At 36.9% G+C, this 21,716-nt stretch overlaps 1 protein-coding gene across 7 annotated transcripts in view; it reads left to right on the forward strand.

The window, feature by feature from the left end:
- Positions 1 to 21,716, forward strand: part of ARHGAP29 (Rho GTPase activating protein 29) — a 49,427-nt gene that overhangs the window by 21,284 nt on the left and 6,427 nt on the right. For 3 of the 7 annotated variants that reach the window (XM_033516364.1, XM_033516365.1, XM_033516369.1), the window contains exons 3-15: positions 9,025 to 9,121; positions 9,463 to 9,535; positions 13,313 to 13,373; positions 13,882 to 14,019; positions 14,309 to 14,373; positions 14,810 to 14,920; positions 15,030 to 15,110; positions 15,396 to 15,584; positions 15,814 to 15,951; positions 17,255 to 17,445; positions 19,235 to 19,401; positions 19,931 to 20,059; positions 20,231 to 20,329. In XM_033516364.1, the coding sequence (XP_033372255.1) occupies positions 9,025 to 9,121; positions 9,463 to 9,535; positions 13,313 to 13,373; positions 13,882 to 14,019; positions 14,309 to 14,373; positions 14,810 to 14,920; positions 15,030 to 15,110; positions 15,396 to 15,584; positions 15,814 to 15,951; positions 17,255 to 17,445; positions 19,235 to 19,401; positions 19,931 to 20,059; positions 20,231 to 20,329 (1,539 nt within the window). Of the gene's footprint in view, positions 1 to 5,774; positions 7,040 to 9,024; positions 9,122 to 9,462; positions 9,536 to 13,312; positions 13,374 to 13,881; positions 14,020 to 14,308; positions 14,374 to 14,809; positions 14,921 to 15,029; positions 15,111 to 15,395; positions 15,585 to 15,813; positions 15,952 to 17,254; positions 17,446 to 19,234; positions 19,402 to 19,930; positions 20,060 to 20,230; positions 20,330 to 21,716 lie in introns of those variants that run through there. The other 4 variants (XM_033516366.1, XM_033516368.1, XM_015636653.3 and 1 more) reach the window with 3 other exon arrangements.

Below are 21,716 nucleotides of genomic sequence, written 5' to 3' on the forward strand. Positions count from 1 at the left end.
ATAGAATTCTACATATACGGAAGAAACTGGGGTTTTTTTAAGAGTATTACTTTAATACTTGTTTAAAAAGTGCCTTCCCTAAGTGAAGAGTAATATTAAGTAACTTGTTCTCTCATTGATGTGATAAAATTCTGCTTATAGCATGCTAACTGCAAACTCAAAAAACTGAGCCTTTTATTTTAAGCTTCCTTTATCTGAGTATCACAGAACAATATTACATAGTAATAAACCTGGCATTTATCCACTTGAAATTTGCCAAGAATCTTTGTCTAATTCTGTGAATCTGTGGGGATAACGTTTATATCAGGTGAAGAAATCTCTGAGCAATCCAAATCTGGATAGTTGAACACTTAAAAATTCCATAAGTGGATCATAGCCATGTGTCAATAAAGGTGTCAACAGCAACAAGAAAAAGTATTGCAGACATGTTGGTACTTTCTATTGTTGATCTTTGCTACTGCACTTCTTGGCAGCCAGACAAATGCAAATAGTGAAGCACTCAAATTCTCCAGCCCCAGAAACCTGCTCCTTCTCTGTGTAACCTTTGACTTCAGCCCTTCCTACTCTAGAGTCTGGTAGATTACTGTGGAACCAGCTTTGAGTAGGGTTAAATCTCTACCGCTTTTCAGTGTTAAATCACGTAAGATATCTTCCTTCAGAGACACAGAGTTTAGTTTTTCTTCTTTGTTTGCCTTAGTCTTGTTTCATATTTATCTTGGTGTATCTGAAATGTATTGTTGATTCAGTAAAGTGGGAATATCAGTTAAGATGCTCATGTGTTTAGCTTCCTGATTCCTAAATGTTGGATTCTTCCAAGCTGCTTATGGATTATTCCTATTGATAGGAAGCTTTGCCAGTTTGTTTGATCTTGGCAGGTACTAGGAGATGACTTCACATTTTCTTCCTGTTACACATAGTTTTTATAGTTCTGTACCTGGTATTTCAAATGATCATGGGACAGGACTGTAACTTCTGAACTTGCTTTAGAGGTTTGTACATTACAGGAGAAACACAGAGAATATCCCTTGTGGTGCTGTTTCCTTGTTGGTCATGGGGAGAGTTAAGTACATACAGTGGTAGTCAGTGCTTAGTGAACATGTTAATTGTTTAGTGAACATAATTCTTCCACCTTAGTCAAGGTGTTTCCATGCTTAACTGCTCTGGTGAGATAACTGTCCTCTACTCCGCCCTAGTTTCAGTGGACACAGGACAATTTAAGAAATGCTGAGGAAAAGTGACCTAAGGTATGCAAGTAAATTGTATCTCATCAGCATTTGCTGAATTATGTTTTCAAAAACCATTGCAATATCATCTATTCTCCCTGGACTACATAGTTTATTAGTATTGTTCTTGATGTGAAATGCCCCATATTAATCAGTCTGCTGTCAAAGTTCACAAGGTAAGGTAGTAGAATAATTTTCTTTGTCTTGCTTGTCAGGCTTTTGAGTCCATAATTTTGTTGGCTTTTTGTCAGTTTTTTCCTGTATACTTTAAAAGCCCATGATTACTCCAAGGTCACTATGTATAGTTCTAGTACTGAGCTAGTTTTCCAGATCTAGATTCATCTGGGGTCTCTCCTATGCTTTTACTTCAGAAGTGGAGAATTAAGCACTTTGTTGAATTACATAATCTATTCCTGCAGAGTACCTGCAGCCTTCTGAATTTGATGCCAACTTTTTCTCTTCTTGATGTGTTCTGTCATACAATAGACGATAGCAGGTTGAACCCTGGGCAGATGCATTTGTATTCTGTAGTTTTTCTTATATATTTTTGTATCTCCCTGTTTTTATGAGTAGCTGTTACTTGAATGAGTTGGTTGTTTTATTTTAATTCATTCATTTACCTTGATTGTGAAAAGAAGAAATAATTTTAGTACAAAGCTTTTTCCTTTTTTTTCTTTTTTTGGCAATGCTGATATTCACAAATACTTTTTTCTTCCCTGAACAGATCTAGTTGTTTACACTTGAAATATGCGAGAAAGACTTGCATTGTGGACTTTACTCTCCATTAATATATTGAGTTTAAAAGGAGCTACAGTCATGGGGGGATTGCATTATTTATGGAAAGAAAAACTACTCTTAGGAAAGCACAGTGGATATTGCATAATTACAGAATTTTGAAAGTAGCACCATCCTTTATTGTTTTAAGAAAGATGCTTTAAACAGAAGCAGTGTAGTTATGTCTTCCAGTTTTCTGTCAAATGTGTCCAAGGTAGTCAAGTTCTAAGGCTGTACTTTAGGTGCACAAGAAAAGCTTGTACTCAGCCATAACTCACTTGAACTATCTTATGTATGATACTGTATGATAAAACATTTCTTAAAGGAAAAAGGCATGAAAGGAGTTGATGTTCTGGTTACAGTCTTTGTTCTTGAGCTGGAGCTAAGTTCAAGTTTTGGCTTTTTCTCCTCTTAGTTGTTTTACTCTGTGAATAATTTTCTCATTGGCAATGGTTTGAAATTACTTTTAAATCTAGCTGTAAGACTCCTGCTATAGGATCCGAAGTGCCATAATGCACCCTTGGGGGTTGATATTGGGACTGATGCTGCTGAACATCCTTGTCAGTGACAAGGACAGTGGGATCAGCCAGATCACTGATGACACCGAGTGACACTGATGACACTGTGTGGTGTGGTGACATGCTAGAGGCAAGGGATGCCATCCAAAGGGACACTGACAGGCTGGAGAGGTGGGTCTGTGTGAACCTTGTCTAGTTCAACAAGGCCAGGAGCAAGGTCCTGCTCCTGGGCTGGGGCAATCCCAAACAAGCATGGGCTGGGCAGAGAATGGCTTGAGAGCGGCTCTGAGGAGAACCTGGGGGTATGGGTTGATGAGAAGTTTACCATGACCCAGCAATATGTTCTTGCAGCCCAGAAAGCCAACCCTATCTTGGGCTGCATTCAAAGCAGTGTGGCCAGCAGTGTATTCTCCCCCTTTACTCCCCAGTTGTGACCCCCTACCTGGACTACTGCATCTGGAGCCCCCAGAGTAAGAAGGATGTGGATCCATTGGAGCAAGTTTAGAGGAGGGTTACAAAGATGATCAGAGAGCTCTCCTGTGGAGCCAGGTTGAAATTTGGGGCTGTTCAGCTTGGAAAAGAAGACTGGGGAGACCTTAGAGGCCCTTCCAGTACCTTAAGGGATTACAAGAGAGTTGGAGAGGGACTTTTGGCAAAGACATGCAGTGATAGTACAAGAGGGGAAGACTTTAACTGAAAGTGGGCATGTTTATCTTAGATACACAGAAGAAATTCTTTGTTGTATGGGTGGTGAGACACTGGGACAGGTTGCCCAGAGAAGCTGTGGATGCCTTATGCCTGGCAGTGTTCAAGGCCAGATTTGACTGGGCTTTGAACAACCTCGTCTAGTGGAAGCTGTCCCTGCCCATGGCAAGGGGTCAAATTACATGAGCTTTAAGGTCTCTTCCAACCCAAACCATTCTATGGGCCTTTGGCTAAAGTAAATACAAACTCGCTCTGTCGCAAATAGTCTTTCCTGTGATCCAGACTATGTGACCTGGCCACACAAATGCAAGGAAGGGGAACTTCAGATCACGTTAAAGATGGTCTCAGTCAGTACTGCCTCAGTATTTGTAGCCATTGCTGCAAACAGGTACTTTGATGCAAAGATTTTGTGTTTGCTCAGACACAGTGCTGTATTTGTCACACCTCTGGAGATGGAAATGGGGACATTCAAGACTTCAGGTCTCTTTCTGACTAGTTCTTCAGTCCTCCCTCTCTGTGAACAGTGAAGCCTTTGCTGTATGAAAACAAACTACCTTCCCCCAACATAATCTGTGGTAAATGTGAAGGCAGTTTGCCTTTAGCACCTGTTTGATTTTTACAGCTGTTCTTTTTCTGAGGATCATACTGCTCCAAGTTTATATTCAAACTGAAGTGTATGACAGCTGGTACTGAGAAAGCAGAAATAAAAATACAACACATTGTGGTGACTGTAAACATATCAGACCTCAGATTTGCTTTCTTTGACCTGTGTGTAACACATGCGTTCACAGGTTTTCTGCTGTGGTTACTTCACCAGAGGTAATGCAGCTTTTGAATAAACAGGAAGCTACAAGAATGTGAGGAGCTGGTAGAACACATCCAGTATCCTTTTTCCTTTAGCTTCCCTGTCTTTGTTAATGTGACATTATGAAAAGTTCATGTGACTCATCTGTTTCTTGTCATTGGAGGACAGAACTATAAAAAGATATGGAAGCACTCTGTAATTGGATTTATGACTAGGAAGAAAATTAACCTGGCATGGAAAAATTCTGATGCTTATTTAGGAGAGGATGAAATAGAAACAAGCTGGGATTTACATGTGATTCCACCTCCTGGTTTTTAAGTCTTTGAATAATGTCACAGTTTCAAATCCAGTTTTTCTTTAGAATTTCATCTAGGGATATACTGCTATTATAACAAACAAATGCCTTTTGCTCTTCATTAGATCAGTTACAATAACTTTGCAACCTTAGTGACATGTGAAGTCTTAGTATCTTGTGAGGTGTTCTGATAACTACGACAAGTTGCACCATGCTTTATTCATAATGTCCAGTGCAATGATAGACTGCCCCCCTTTAGATTACTGCAAATGTAAATATTTTGAAGGCTAACAAAAATTAGAGCACTTGTGACCCTTTTTCTAGCTTTGTGGCCATTCTTCAGGGGCTCAATGGGAATGATACAAAGGTGCCCGTGGTTCTGCTTTGGATATTCAATGTTTTTGCTTTTAGACAGATTGAAGGAAAAACTAGCTGTAACATATTATCTAAATCTTGCTACAGAGAATCATGCTTGGCAATATAGACTTGTCAGACTTGTACTGTTTTGGACTGAGGTTGAGGGAAAATGGTGGTGAGAAGAGTGGGACATGATACATTTGATTTCTCTTGTTATAACTTGGACATAACATGCCTCACTGGGACTCTTTGGACTCTACTACTTATATACGCTTGCTTGAGTGCTTAATGAAAAATGTCTTTAAAATGACACCTCACTTGACCGGAAAGAATTGAAACTTACTGAAGCTTCTTGCTTGGAACCTGTTTAGACTCCTGTTTCTGTAAGTCACTTCCCATTCTGGCACAGCATCATATTCATAGTTGTTATTTTTCCACTCAGTGCCTTTAAATAGTTGATGGCCCCGGAGTACATGGTTCTGATCCCATGCTGAATTCAAGTTTGTACTCTTCTTCTGCTCTTAATTACACCCTTTGGCTTAATCACTAGAATGAAGACTGATTCCTGGTAAAGCTGAAAATTACACTTGTCTTGTAGAAATTTCCTATTTAGGCATAGGCTTTTTTGTTGTAGCTCTGTATCAGAAAGAAATACCACAAACAAGATGAAGTAACCAGTTTTGTTGGTGTATTTGTGATGTACATTCTGAACAAAATTGATCATGGAAGGAGTAGGAAACAGTTCTTTGAAATTGTCTTTTTGATATCCAGCTCGAGTTGAGGAGGCTGCCAAACCTGGTAGTAAGTACAGGCTGGTGGAATTATGTGGTAGTAAGAACTAAAAGTAGAACAGTGGGGCTTAGACAGCCTGGTGATCCTCTCTAGGATACAGGAATATTCTTCTGCCTCTTTCCAATTTCCATACTATAGCTCTTTACTTATGTTCCTCTCCCCATTTATTTTACACGTTTTTGAAGATGAGAGGTAATAACAAGAAGTATTACAAATCTTTGTTTTCAGAGAGGGAGTGGTCTTTTGGTCTTTGTTGAGTTTTTTGTTTGCTTGGGTGGTTGTTTTGTTTTTGAAATAGTTCTGAAAGGTTTTTGAAAGCATTGTTGTGAGTTTAAAGATAAAATTGGTTGCAAAGGAACTCAATTCCAAGAAGTCAAGCCAGTTGCCTACTTCTTATAAGTCAGCTTAAAGCATGGATTGAGAATGTATTCCTGTCTAAAAAAAATACATGGTGATGTTACCATATATATCTATCATGTATGAGAAAACTGACCTGTTAAAAGCAAATTCTGCAAGCCTGTCCAGGCTCTGCAAGGCAGCTTTGCTGCTGTCAGTCCTGCATGTGTGTGTGGGCAGCAGGGTTGAGGCAGTGAGCGATGTGATAAACTCGTGTAGACTCCAGCATGGCTGTGTCCTGTGGCTGTGTGCCTGCAAGCTCACTGAACTATCCATCACCTTTTAAAGGCCCTGGTTGCCCTTCGGTCTTAACAGCTGTCAGCTTTTTCTTCATCATTTTAGAAGCATCGCTCAAATGTCCTCAGCCAATGCTTCAGCTTCTGGGATTCTCACTTCCAAAACCTTCATGGCTGTTTTGGGTTTCCCAGCCTGGTCTGGGGAACCAGAAATTGAAATTGAAAAAGGTTTTGGTGGCATGACCCAAGAGCTGAAACTGCAGCCTACTGCAGCATTTTGATGAGATTGCCAAACCCACCTCAGTTTGAAGACAGCTTTGGAAGTAAAGATCCACTACAAGCTTGCATTTCTGGTACTGGATTTGGATTTTAATGTAGCTGTTGTCATATGGTGTTTTGAAGTTCATTGTGTGTCACTTGAAATCTTGCTTAAGAGTTGTCTAGTTGTATACTTTGAAATCTGTAGAACTATAGATAGATAGCTAGCTGTCATTTCCAGACATGGCAAGATTACTATAGTTCATTGTTGTCAGTAGCTATTGTGTGCAGTCAGGATGTCCTGGGGAAAGAGAGTGCGTGGTTTAAAGTTGACGTTAAGTACATCAGCATTCCAGTGGTGGTAAGCTAGAAAAAAGCTGGTGGTATTCTACTGAATTACTAAGAGATTAGATTAACCTGTTTCAGGAGAAGTGAAAAGAAGTAAATCTGAAAAATTTGAGACTTGTTATTCCTTCTGCAATGGATCCTGAAAAGAAAGGATTTCTTTGGCATATAAAGTGTAAAGTTTAACGAAACTCTTCCTGGAACAGGAAGGCAGAGTAAAACAGACGGCATTTCTTTAGGGAAAGGTTCTCTAAATTAATGTCTTGTTAACTAAGTGGAAGAAGTGTTCTCTCTCCGAAGACACTGCAGCTAACGAATATACGAATGTTTCCATGGTAAGTGCTTTGAATGCAAAGACAATTTGTGCTAATTCCTTCTAATTTTGAAGCAGTTTGCATTTAGTGCCGGCTGTTAAATGATTTTTCCAGTCATTAGGAGCTGGTAATCAATAGGTCTCATTGTGACAGTTTTTGCTTGATGATTTGGAATGCAAGGTTTAGAGTTATACACACAGCATTATTTCTGGAAAGTTGAGGTTTTTGACTAATCTGAATTTAAAAAAAAGAAATCCACTGCTATTTACAAAGTCATTTTAAAAGAAGCCATCTGTGGAGCTTTATCAAATCTCATTTCAAACAAAGGTGCCAGAGGTATTTTTTTGTGTAATTACAAAGTGTAGCCAAACGAAGAGGTAGGAGAAGCTGTAATTTAGTAGTGAGCTGTGTCAACAGAGACTGGTAATGTTATTGTAATATGTGATAATTGTTTATTGCTGTAGGCTTATTACAACATTATTTCGTATGTGCAAGTTCTTGTAAAAATAGCCCATGAGAAAAATATGTATTTTCTGTAATGGCTTTGTCTAGAAAATAGTTGTTTTGAAATGTTTATCAAGTCTGTTGACATACTGTGTAAAAAGGAATGGATTTAACTGTGTTACTTTACTGGTTAAAAACTTTTCCTTTCACAAAGGAAGTCTAATGGGGGAGCAGATTACTGTACTTTCTTTGTTTGTTACCCATTAGTATTTAGGCACCTGGCAGGAAGTTTGAATACTTTTAAAGATTAAAGCCTGTTAATTTGCTGAGAAAATTTGTATAGAATGGGCAACGTTTTAACATTACTTTATTTTTGCTACTTCTACAAGTCATTGTATTCTATTTGTATTTGAAATGTAAGGAAGACAAATTAACCTTGTTAGATTTTGCAAAATCTTATGTGGGTTGAGTACCTGCACATGTGTCATTGCAGTATCTCTGAAATAGGTGTGAGCATATGTGACTGACACATCTAGAGAATTAAGAATATTGTATTGCTTAAACAAATAAAAAAGTAAACTTAAAATACTAATGTGAAGTTGTCATTTCTCACAATGTAACTCTGGGAAAAACTTCCCTCCAGAGGATACAGCTTCAGCTCAAAGGAATGTATGCAGCTTTTCTACAAAAAATCTCCCAGTCACCGGTGATTATGGAGTTAAATTGAAAACAGACAAAAATGGTCGTGCTTTTTGTCTTGTCCTTTCTCCCTCCCTCTTCTTGTTTAGTAGTTGTTAATAGAAACTCTGGATGAATCATTCTTGTCTCATTATTTTAGCTTGCCATGGAAGTGTGCTAAAGGCTGTGTTGAGTGGTTAAGTACTTGATCACCACTTTAAACCATCTAGTTTGTTCAGGAACACTCCTTCCTATTTGGGACCACCAATAGTTATGCTGAGTTTCTCCCCCACATAAGAAAAACCAAGGGGCTTTTGCCAGACTATGAAGCTAATAAATGGAAGGGTTTTGCAGCAGACACCACCTTTTGATAGCTTTCTCCTTGCCTGTATTCAAGCCAGAAATGCTGTGTTCTGGGTTGCATTCAGTTGAGGAGGCACCCCTACTGCTTCTGTTTGGAATTCTGAAATTTTCTGCTCAGAAAAGAAACCAATATCTGACTGCATTTGTGAGCTGCTTTGTGCTGGTGGTGCTGCTGTGTGATTTGTCTCTAGTTGGTAAATGACTGTTTTTGTTGTCCATGCATTACCCACATTTTCACACAAAGCTGCTCCTTGGTGGGAAGATACAGGAAGTGCAAGAGTAATCTGATTTCATTGTGGGAAGCATCTGGATTGTGTTAATTTTTTTCCTTTAGTGTTTACTTTCTTACTAATCTTCTTTAAAACTATGTTTTTTCAATTATTCAGAAAAATATAATGTTGTATGTTGTGTAGGAGATTTTGTGTATAAAATTTGTCTCTAGGCCTGGTAAACTTGCTTAATTGGCCCCACTGCTCACCCTTTGGTTTTCTTTTCTTCTTTCTTTTCTTTTGTTTTGCAAGCGGTGAACTTCAAAGAAGTTAATGAAGAAAACAAGAGAGAACTCTTCAGTGAAGTATTTTCTTCCATTGAAACATTGGCATTCACCTTTGGAAACGTGTAAGTTGGAATACAGAAGGAGTTTTTAAAGAACTTAGTGGAGCTGTAATAACAAAAGCTTTTAATTTTCTTTTGGACAACCATTTTCTGATAAATTAATTTAAATTAGCTACACCTAGAACAATTTTACTCTTTTGGGTTTTTGTCAGTTTGGGTTTTTTTCTTAATAAAGAAATCTAGGATGGTATAGAACTTGCAGAGAATATAAGAGTACTACTTAAAATGGTTTGCAGAACTTTTAAAGGGCTTAGTAACACTATCTGAATTTTTTAATTCAGTGATTCAGAATTGCTTAGTGAGGTAAAGTAATGAAGTAACACAATTCTTTGTTTTTCTGGCAGTGTTTCAGACTTCCTTATGGGAGATGTAGACAATGGCTCGTCATTGGGACTTCCTGTATCTAGGAGAAGTCGGGTAGGCTAAACACGTTCTCTTGGAGTGTAAGATGATATCTGTTAAAGGAGACTTCAGTTCCTCTCAAACTCTGCATCATGGAGCTGGGACACTTGGAGTCATCTGAGTTTTAATGCAAGATTCAACCCAGGAAAAATGTGTTTTCAAGGTTTCAAATACTTGAGTCTTCTCGCAATTCTAAATGATGGTGATGACTTGACAGGGCTACCTGCTGTCATTCTTTTTGAGATTTTTAAATTGGTTAAGTGAAAATAAATAGGGAAAAGTAAGATACTTGAATGATTGCTTGGTGAAGTAGTTAGGTCTCTATTACCTGTTAAATCTGGAAACCAAAGGGTTAATGACTCCATTTTGGCTTTTAAAGATGCATATTCATGACAAAATGACCTTTTCTTCTTTCTGAGCCCACTTTGTGGTCTGTTTCAGCAGCAATTCACTAAAAGAACTGTCAACTTAGAGGTAGTAAAAGAAAAACACAAACTTCCCTTTAAACACACTGAAGGCATGACTGAAAAATGCTCAGTACCAAATTTTGTTTCAAATTTTTGTATATTGAGAGGCAGACATTCCAGTAAATCACATAAAATTAAGAGTTACATGCAAGGAAGATACAATTGATAATTAATGTGTATTACAAGCTGAATTGTAACAAGGTTAAAAATATTAGATTGTGCATTTTTTTTTACTTGAAATGTACTTACAGCTTAGCATTTCTTGACACAGGCTTGTGTGCAGCAAGCCATGCAGCTACAGCTTTTCAGACTTTGACTATGTTTGATAATCTATCTTTCTCCTATGTGTGGTATCACACAAATGCTACTTCTGTAGCTGCTACAAAACTTACCTTCATAAACAATGTGGAGTGAAAGTAGTCTACTCAGAAAACTGGTTCCAGCAAACTTTGAATTATGTCACTGATAAAAAGTATGAAATAAAATAGCATGGAACCCAGCATCTCGTTTAAAATAAACGACATTATTTGAAAAAGTACTGGTTCATCCAACTGGATCACCAGCAGAAGGAAGGTGCTGAATTTGCCAACATTTTAATCTTGAAATGGTTTTGCATTTCAAAAATACATGCCTGTGGAAATAGATGGTCTTATATGTTGTGTTGTGAAGTAAATGATTGATTCTCTCTAAGATCACTCTTCTGAACATGGGGATGGGGAGAAGGCCTAGGGGGAATTTTAATATAGTGAAACGAAGAACGAATTCCATTCTAGGTGCTTCAGAAATTATCAGCTTATATTTAAGACTTGCTTTTGTAGTATCTCATGCTTTTGCTAATGTGAAGGTGAACAATTATAAATTTTGGAGCAGGTAGAGTGACATAGTTCAGTTTCTTAGAAATCTATCTTAAGTGCATTTTCATTTAGGCAAATAAATACACATTTAACAGGTTAGTAATTTTGCCTTAATCTACAATTCAGAGAGCAATTTGGAGGCCAACTAGGAGTTGAGTGTTAAGAGGAGTTAAATGCAAAATATTTAATAGCTGTATTAATTTTTTTCTGTACTTGTGTGTATTCAGTGGTTGATCATAGCAGCTAGCTGTATTTTAAATAGAGCATAACATTTTGGTAGAATTTAACATGTAAATATTTTGAGGGTCAATTAAGGAGAAATATTTTAATTGCCTCTTTAGTTAGGGACCTCCCTTATTAAGCTGATGAGAATGGCTCCAAGGAGGGGGGTGGGCAGCACTGATCTTGCTTCTGTTGACTGCAGGGGAGTCTACATTCTTTACTTAAGGCATTCCACTTGGAATCTTAAGTTAAATGACATGTATACCCCCTCTTAGCAAATGTAATTGTTCTCATTTCAGCTCTTGTAGTTCAACCAGATGTACAAGGTGGAAGCAAAGATATTTTTTAATTAAAAACAAAAGCACTTTAAAATATACTGAAAGAGACCAGACAGACGTGTCTGACCTTTCATTACTCAACAAGCTATTTGAATGCTATTTGATGCTGTGCAGATCTGAGAGCATAATAAAGGAGGAGTATAAAATTTTCAAAGTGTGTGAAGAGATTTGCCTGTTAGAGTCTTGGGTAATGAGGAGAAAAAAAAGAAGAGACTGGTTGAAGTTGGAAACGAAAGTCAGGCTTTTAATTTTTGCTAGGACTACTGGGATGAGTCGTTGGTTGCTTGAGAGGGGTGAGCTGTATGGATCACATTCTGATAATAAGTTGTAGGACATATATAAAAGCATTTGTTCTCACTTGCTTCTAAAATTTGGTATTAAATATTTGCAGTGGGTGAATGTGAAAGAATGAGTGACTTTTGATTAGCTTCCTTAACTAGTGTGCCTCTTTTACTGGGAAGGAGTGAACGGTTTTCAGGATTGCAATGTTGTCGGTCTTAGAGAAATGTGAAATAATTTTTAGCACCAGAATGTAAAAGTGCATCAAGTTAATATGAAGTACGGAGGTTTTCTAATTATTATTTTTTTCCCTAACAACATTTAAATCTACCTGAAGACAGTAATATTTTATATAAAATCTGAACTAAATCTAGGAGTGTTCAAGCTTTCTCTGCAGTCAACTATAGATCTATTGCTATACTCAGATTTTAGGGGTTCTTACCAATTTAGTTGGGGACAACTTCAGATAGCTTTCCCACCTGTTCTGGAAATGCCCTTCCATTTTGTCAAAACTCTCTTGTATTAGATAGCCAGTATAATAGTATTTTACTTTCTTAAGAAGTAAGCAGGTCTTTAGGCTGTAGCTTGATTCTGTTTGATGTCATTGATGATTAATACCTTGTGTGTTTTGGTTTATGGAAAAGCTGCTTTTGCTGTGAAGTCAACAATGGCTCTTGAGAGATTTTTATGTTGATTTATGATCTGTTTTCATTTACATTAAAAAAATCCTACAAACCAAAACTACTTTTATCATTGATAACTGTACTCCATTTTAGTGAATGTCTGAAAATAAACCAGCACCAAATCTAAATGGAAACAAGCTCTTCTTGCAAAGCTTAAGGGCACTTTGCAGCTATATCTTAGCCTTTGCTTTGTACTTCAAAGTTTTCAAAAGTTGTTAATCAGTTTAAAATTATGTAAGGTTTGATGTCTTTGTTTTGGTTTGGCTTTTAAGGGGGCAGTTGTTACAAACTTTTTATTCCTTTAAAGTTGTTGAGCAGTCAGGTCTACAGCACAGTCTTGTTTTCAAGTAGTTCAACTTGGACAATTAAAGGGGGAGCAGTGAGGACAAAGGTAGGGATGACATTATGTGCTAAATTCCTTTTATTATTGGATTACATTCTGTCAGGTTGTATTGTTTGTCAGGGCTTCATTAGCAAAGTGTTACTAGTCAGCTGTTGTGTCTACAGTGCACCACCTGCAAATAATTTCCAAAAAAACTTTATTCTCTTGAGGAAGAAATACAGGATTGTAATGGCTTGTAGAATGATGTCTGTTTTATATATCTGGCATTAAGTGTGTGTGAAAAGGCTTTCAAAAGGTAGATAGGGATTTAGGAAAAGCTGGAGCTCACTTAATTGTTTAACAAATCTGGTTGATATTTAACTCTTTCATCACAGATCTTCAAGATTGTTGATGTAAAGGTATAATTATTCCTTGCTATTTATTCTTTCTCATTTGATAGCAATCAGGAGTTTGAAAGATGTTATACCTTGGATGAGAGGGAGTAATGGTGCAGCTTGCTTTATCTGAAAAAAAATAAAGAGGAGATAATGCCATTTATGTTGCTAGCTTTCAATTCCAGTGAGAAATTTTCTTTGCTAACTTCATGTTTTATTTTTTGTACACCAGTCTTTTGAGAATCTTTCTGTGGAGTCTGGGGGTTCACTGCATGAAAGGGATGATATTCAAGGTAGGACATTCATTTAACATTGATAAACACCAATTTGTAATCTGTGGGGTTTTTTCTTTTAAAAATGTTCTAAGTTGCTTGGTCACTTTTTTATGCCTATGCTGCCTTTACAACTTCACTGTGGAAAAAAAAAGTTATTGCAAAGGTTTCATTCTCCTGAAAATAACTCAACCCAGGTACCCAGGTTGGCTTTTTTTTGGAGGGATGGGGCAGGGCAGAACTTCTGTGATTCAGGAAGCACCTTCTGTGTGTTGTCATACAATTGGTGTTTTGGTGGGTCACTTTCTTGAAGAAAGTTATGCTGACCATATGACTACTCCAGATAAAATACTATGACCCTTTAATTTGTTCTAAAGCCTCTGTCAGTCCTGTTTAGAGTCAACTAGCATTAAAGACCAACTCAAGATCAGAGCTGCTTAAGCATTCACAGTTGGCTAATACTGGCTTTCCTCTCAGTGTGTGGTCATGTCTAAAAATCACTTCTTTGTGTTGGATGCTTTATTTGCAGGACATCTTCGAGCAGAGGAGGTTGATAGCATGCTCCTAAGAAATGACAGTGGAATTGAGTCGGCTCTGTCCTATGCTAAAGCATGGTCAAAATATACCAAGGATGTAGTCGCATGGGTAGAAAAAAAGCTTAGCTTGGGTGAGTGGCTCTTTCTGGCATTTAATCAGCTTTGTCATGATGAAATTAAATCTGTTGTCAGGCCTCTGTGCTGCAGACTGTCAATAATGTGATTTCTAAATTAATAGCTGTTTGGCTGAAGTGGACAGAGCTATCACACATTTCCTATAATTAAAGGCCTGTAACAAAGCGAAGGTGGTCCCCTCTATAGTCTGTTTGTTAAAGGAAGACTGTAAAAAGCATTTAGCATGTGTTATAACCGTTGTTGTGTTATAATGTAAACAGTAACTGTGAAAATTTTTTTTAACAGAAATGGAGTGTGCTAAAAACTTAGCAAAAATGGCTGAAACTGCTAAAGCTGTTGTTGGACACCAGGTGAGTATACCTTAGGGGCTTTATAATAGTCTTAAATCTTTATTGGATGGCTTGCCCAGGATACAACTCTGATGTTGAAGATTTTTAAGCTGATAGAGAATTGATTTACACGATAAAGCAGTGGTTAAAAGATCCGCATTTTACATCTTTCCATTTGTTACAGAAATTTATATATATAATATTATTTTTGTTGAATATGCAGATCCACGATATTCTTTTTGCTGACTAATATCTTGTGTGCTTTGTGCTTTGGACTTGCAGAGTGTTTTCCTAGTAAAATGAATCACTGATGAGAAATTAGTAGTTTTCTACATTCATACCTATTGTAGTAAATAATTTACTACATTTAATTGAAAATCTACTTCACTTATACAGACATTTGAATGGCGTTATACCTGACTAACCTAGAACATCAATGTGTTTTGTGTAATTTTAGGACTTCATGCCATTCCAGTCGATATTCATTAATGCTTTTCAAAATGATATCGAGAACAGTCAACTTTGGCAACAAACAGCTGCTGCTCTCCAGTCGAACAAATTTGTGCAGGTATGCTTAAAGAAAAAGACAAAAGCATATATAATTTTGTAGAATATTTAAAAGAACAGACTTCCAGCCTATATGCCTTTAATGTACTCCATTAATGTTTCCTATCTAGCCTCTTCTTGGAAGGAAGAATGAGTTGGATAGACAAAGAAAGGATATCAAGGAACTTTGGCAGCGAGAACAGAAAAAAATGGTTGGTAATTCTTTCATATCTAGCAGTTCAGTCTAGAATTCTTCAAAAGGATGAAATTTCCAAACTAGACTGTTATGCACTTGAATTCATACATAGTCTGTAGGGCTTAATGAAAGTAGATGTAACTGTCTATTGCATGGCAATCTGACATTTGTAGGAGGTTCTCTTTCAATGAATATGTACTTGGTACTGCAGCATGCAGACTTGTGCATGAATCTCGTTAAGCGTCACGTTAAATAACTGAAAAATTAATGTTTATTCTTTTTCTTTTGCTGCATTCTGCAGCAAGAGCTGGAAGCTGCTCTCAGAAAAGCCAAGTTGCTGTATACGCAGCGTCAAGATGAGTATGAAAAGGCAAAATCCTGTACTGCTCGTGCTGAGGAGGAACATCTCAGCTCAAGTGGAAGCTTTGTGAAAGATTTCAGCAAGCAACTGGAAAAAAAACGAAGGCTAGAAGAGGAAGCTCTTCAAAAGGTAAAGAGGTTTTGTTCCTTGCTTATAAAGTTAAGTCTATACTGGTTTTATTCATGCTTTCCCAAGGAGAGTAACCTGAGTTCCCATTTTTAATTTAAATATACTGTGCTCCTTTGGGTTTTTATCTTAAAAGGGAATCTCAAATACAAGCATATTGAGTGGAGTTTTTTCTTGCTTCTAGTGTCACGGCCTGTAGTCCATCAACTCTTTATACTTGTGTTTTCTTTAGGCTGAAGAAGCCAATGAACATTATAAAGCAAGCATGGCAGAGGTTGAAGAAAAAAGAAATTATTTGGAAAACGTTAAAAGTGATGTTTTAACACAGCTTCGGGAGCTTATTTATCAGTGTGATCTTACTCTTAAAGCTGTAAGCATGGTTTTTAAAATACCTTTTGCACAGATATTTATATATTGTTGAAATTAAGAGAAGCCCTCATAAGCCCCATTTTAAGTTGAAAGCTTTCAAAGGACAGGTATCAAGAAAAAGGAGAAAAACTTTTAATCTATTTGTGTTCTCTTTCTGGTAGGAATTAAAAAAAAAAAGGGGTGGGGTGGGTCTTGAACATTTCTGGGTGTTTCATGAGCTGTTGCTTTGCAGGCACTCTGACTACACAATCCTTATAAAAGTACATTTTCAAAATTTTGATGGCAGTAGTGTTCCTCTGTTGCTTAAGAGTAGAGCTTTCTTTGCTTTGATTAGTGCATTAGCAAAGGCATTTGGATCAAACCCAGAATGGATATTAACACACTTGAGCCTTGATGTCAGTTTCAGCTACTGTAGGATCCAGTGTGACTAGTGGAATGTACTAATTCATTGGTGTAATAGGGAAACGATGGTCAAAACTGCATATGACATGCACAGTTTTTAAAAAAAAGCTTTAAGTATGTAACACTCATTATGCCTAGAGATGCTTGGGGTTTTTAGTTTTTTGGGGCTTTTTTTGTTTCTCTTTTTAGATGAGACAATGAAAATTTAATGCTGGGGTGGGGAAGGAAAATAAAACATCAGACTTAACCCTGCTTCACGAGCAACCCTAAAACCAGCCCATAAGAACAGTAGAAAGTACAGACAGACTTGTCAGTTCAAGTCTATTTAAATTGCAGACTGCTGTTCAACCCAAAAGCTGATGAAGCAGTTATGCAGTGTCCCCTTTTCTGGTCTCTGGCATGTGATAAAATCTTTTAGATTTAGTGCTAGGTAATTTAATGAAGAAAGTGTTCAGTTGTCAGTTTCTGCTGGGACACAGTTTTGTCCATTTCATGTCTCAAGACGATACAGGGCTCACCTGGGTTTGGAATTCCAACTGCTTCATCATTGTAGTGATGACTAATATTCATTCCAGAGCATGAAAAAAGCCATTTTGATAGCAAAAGCCCTTGGTGTTTATCTTGATCAACCCAAACTGAGAAGCAATTGGAATTGTCTTTGCTAGTGGGAGGATTCAATAAGCCAGAGAGGAGAGAAATACTTGTGTCTCTGTTACAGATGAAGCTTGTGCAAATCTCCTGAAAGTTGACTGTAAAAAGTAACATGTTACTGTTTTCTAGAAGTTTTCTAGTCTTATTGTTCAGATAGTCTTCTGTTAGGGTATTAATTTGGGTTGAGCAAAGTGTAAGTGAAATGTTTAATAAATGATCTACAAATAATAAATTTTTTGTTCTCCCAATAGGCAACAGTTAACCTGTTCCAGCTGCAGCATGCTCAGGTTGTATCTCTGCCAGTTAACTGCCAGTCCCTCTGTGAGAGTGCCAAACTCTATGACCCTGGTCAGCAGTATTCAGAGTTTGTGAAAAGTTTGCCAAAGGATGGTGTTCCTGTTGAATCAGGTTGTTTTGAAACCCAGAGTTCCCAGGTTGATGGGTAAGTGCCAAAGTACAGGTGGCAACCGCTCAGTTTAGAATGCAACATGTGTTTAACAATAAAACAATATTTTTGGAGGAACTGAAGGAATCCTGGTGTTTTACCATGCTTTACTATTCTCTTGGTCTCATCTTTTAGATGGTAGATTATATACAATGTTGACACTAAAATCTTCCTCTGAATTCTAAGGCAGAATGTCATTGCATGCAATAATACTTGTTAAAACATTGACAATTGTTGTGCAAGACTTGTATTGCTGCCACAACGCTACCAAGTCCAAAATTTTAATTAATATTAACCAGTATCCGCATTAAAATAGTAACTTGATAATCAGTTTAGAAAGTCTGAAGAAATAGTTTTCCTCTTTAACAGGCCTTGCTGCTGCTACATAAAGTAGCTTCTTTCATACTGTTTCCATTTGGCAACTTTTTGGCAGGAAGTGTTTCTCGATGTCTGTCTCATGCTATGTGCCTAAAAAAAACCTGAGAGTCCACTTGTAGGGATGTCCTATAGCCTATTTTTTTTCCAACCTGTATGAAATAGAAGTTTTTATTGTTAAACTATGGAAGATCCAGCTAATGTGGAAGTAAAGATTTCAAGACAAAGACAGCTCCTTGTGTCAGCATGCCAAATGCTTTTCCCCCTTTAATTTGTTGTAAAATAGACATCTTGGCACTAAAGCACCAGAATATCCATTTCAATCTGTGTGTTTCACAGTTCTACAGGAAAGCGTCGTCATCGTTTTTCAAAAGGAAACTAAATACAAAAAACCAAATGCTTGAGTCAGACTTCTACCAACAAAAGGCAGGAAATTCAAAGTTAAAGCTGAGATTCTTAATTCTTGTCTGTAAATTTCCTGCCTTTTAAGACTGATTTAGGCTATACTCATAAACTTTGACTTCAGGGGATTTAACTATATAGCTCCCTGAGAAACTGATGAGCATAAAATTTCCAACACTTTGTGTGCTCTCCCAGCTATTTACTGCTTGACATTTATAGGAGCATGCTTTTTCTCCTCCTCTCTCCCCAACTTTTGTTTTCTTTGTTATAACCTTGTGATTCTTCATGTACTTGATCATTTTTATTGTTTGAGTCTGCATTAATTTAAGGGACTGTTCCTTGAACAAATGCAAATTTGAATGTTTTTCAGTCTCTGTTTCCCTTAAGCTTGATAGGATAGAACTGATTAAGGAACAGCTTCCTGACTGCTGAACTTGGCCAGCAGGCCATTTTGTCCCCAGGGTGCTTCAGCATTTTACATTAATTACTGTTAACATTATTCTGTTCTTACAGTGAGAGTGGATTTTCAAAATGAATTGACACTCTGACAGCTCCAGCACATTTTCTGTGCGTTTAAAAAGCAGAGTATGTGAACACCTCTTTTTTTATAGGTGTATGATCCTGATGGTTGGTCAGAGAATCTTTTGGGGGGGAAAGCATAATTATAGAATACAATGGCTTCTGATTACCTTCAGATGAACAGATAGGCTGTTTTTCCAAAGTCTGCAAGATAATATTTATAATACATTAAGACATGTGGAAAAGCTGCTGTGGGTGGAGTGAAAACACATACTTAATTGAAATCTGACATACTTAATTGAAAATGAATCTTCTTTTTATTTTTTAATTTTGGGATTAAATTTAATTATGAGAATGACATGTCAGAAATGTATGTTCTTGAATAGTAAATAAATGTAGCATTTTTAGCACCCAGGGTTTTAAAAAAATACATTGCTTTTCATTAAATTTTGTCTTACTCATTCTTCAAATTAATTTTTTCTTTCTGAAGGGTTTTTAATAAGCAATCAACAAACAGCGTCCATACATCCCATGGTAACTTATCTCAGTGTTCAGGAGATTTTCCTGCTCAGACATTAGATGATGTGGGAAGCCCAGTTTATCATCGTTCACAAAAGGTTAGAGAGAAGAGATCTTCCAGCAACACAGATATTCAAGGTAGTTCTTCTATATTTATTTTGGAGCTCAGTCTCTAAATAAATAAGTAAATGATAATTTTTGAAAAATTACAAAGTTATTAGTGTCTCAGTCTGAAATGTAATACTGAAGGGTTATAAATGTATTATGAAGTTCAAAACCTATAAAACATAATGTATTTGAGCAAAATAAGGACAAATGGAAAGCTGCCTTTATGCATACCTAGATCCTTTGACAAGAAAGGTGAGATACAATTCAGACAGCAAGTACTGTCAAACTCAGTGGGCTAAACTCTTTCAATTAGCTCTAGCCATTGAAACTCCATTGGTTTTGTAAATTCCATGTTGATTGCAGGTCTTCTGAAATGAATTTTCTTAGCTCCTGAAGCTCTTACAGGATATTATATGTCCTGGGGTTTTTTCACTATATTGCATGTTCTTGTCACTTGTGCAAATTTTCCTATTTTGAATATACTCACATATAGTTTTCAATTAAAAAATAATAGATTTTGTCTTTGACATTTGGAATTAGCAGACTTTCTTTTCAAAAGCAGTGCGAGGGCCACCACCATTCAGATCATGGTCAGTTGGCAACCAGAGTGGAGGAATGTGCAGTGACTCTGAGAGTGCTGGGGGAAGCAGTGAGTCCCGATCCATGGATTCTCCATCTGCCAGCCCAGGTACACCTACACTCACTGCTATACTCAAGTCTTTTTCCTGCACTGTTGCACATTAGTGAAGACATCATTGTTGAATTAATTAGCAAGTATTGAGCAGAGCATGTAATGAAAAACTAACAGTTGGGTGGGACTGATACTTACAGCTTCCTGAAAATTTTTCTTATCTGCTAGGGGATTTTAAAAGACGACTTCCACGAACACCTTCCACTGGGACTATGTCATCTGCAGATGATCTTGATGAAAGAGAGCCACCATCTCCTTCAGACTGTGGTAATGTTGTTTCTGTACCTGAAGTCCCCAGAAGGTGCTTTTTGTTACAATGTGTGGCTTTTCTTTTTAATATTCTTAAGAAAAGTACTTTAACAAGGTGTGATTGCCAACAGCTTTGTTTTTCAATACAATATGCATCCACTTGAGCTTGAGAGATGAAGAATAATGTTCAAATCATTTTAATGAAGTGGTGCAGAATTGTCTTTATATGTTTAGGTTACTGTATGGGCAACCATAGTTAGAACATTTCTAGTGTCTTCATCCTCTTGAGGTAAAGCAAATGATCCACTAACCATTCCCTCCAGACATTTGCATTTAAATTTAGCTGCATGGCACTGAGTTACTTAAGATCACTTCTAAACTTCACACAAACATGAAATGCACAAATACATAGAGTTGGTAAGTGGCAAATAGGGAAAAAGTGAATCCAAATGTTTAGGGTTATGACTGAGATTTTACCCTTTTCAGCTAAGATAAATGAGTTCAGTAATGTCAGTCCCAGATTTGACCAGGCCATTTCTATTTTCAAGTGAATTTTGACTGTATAATGACTATGTTGCCACAGGCAACATAGAACCTGAATAACTGGATTATCAGAAATAGTTTTATGGTATGTCTACAGTACTTACAAACTAATTTTGAAATATTTGTGGCACTTGCTCAGTAAAGCCCTTAGGAAATTCTTCACTTAGTCCTTATTTCCTAAATGTATACATTGCCTTCTAGGAAGGAACCTGTGGTAAACAATATTAGTTCAGATCTAGACTTAAAGCATGGCAATGTGTTAATGAATGGAAGCTTTCACTTGGAGTGGGATTCTTTAATCAATGCTTGAGCATTTAAAAAGCTTTCTGGGCATGTGCTAATTTTGTCATTAGCATGAATGTACTAATTTTAAGTCATCTGTAAAACAAAGGAGTTTGGTTCACAGAGTTATTGATAGCTTTTTAAATAAATTGCCTGAAAAAATTTGGACACAAAAAGGACCAGTTGCTATTCTTTTTAGTTTTAAAATCCTCTAGAAAATATTTTGATGTTGTTAGAGGAAACTGAGAATCGGTGATTTTTTTTAAAATTTATTTTTATTTTATTTTATGTGACTTCTGCCCAGAGTGTGTGTTAATTCTTCCTTGCTGCAAAATATTTTTTAAAAAGTATTTCAGAAACACTACAGGCCAAAACATGTCATCTTTCATCCTCTAGTACAGGATTTCAAAATGTATAAAATTAAACTTCCATGAATTGTTGCCTGAGATGCAGGGCAGTTGGAATTAAATGTCCTAATATTTTCACATGGCCACAATACAGGAGAAAATGGAATACTTAAAAATGCAAAAATGATTGTTTGATTCTGCTTTTACACAATATTGATAGTTAATGTCTCTGT

This window comes from Parus major, chromosome 8 (genome assembly GCF_001522545.3).
Source record: "Parus major isolate Abel chromosome 8, Parus_major1.1, whole genome shotgun sequence".
Classification (NCBI taxonomy): Eukaryota; Metazoa; Chordata; class Aves; order Passeriformes; family Paridae; genus Parus; species Parus major.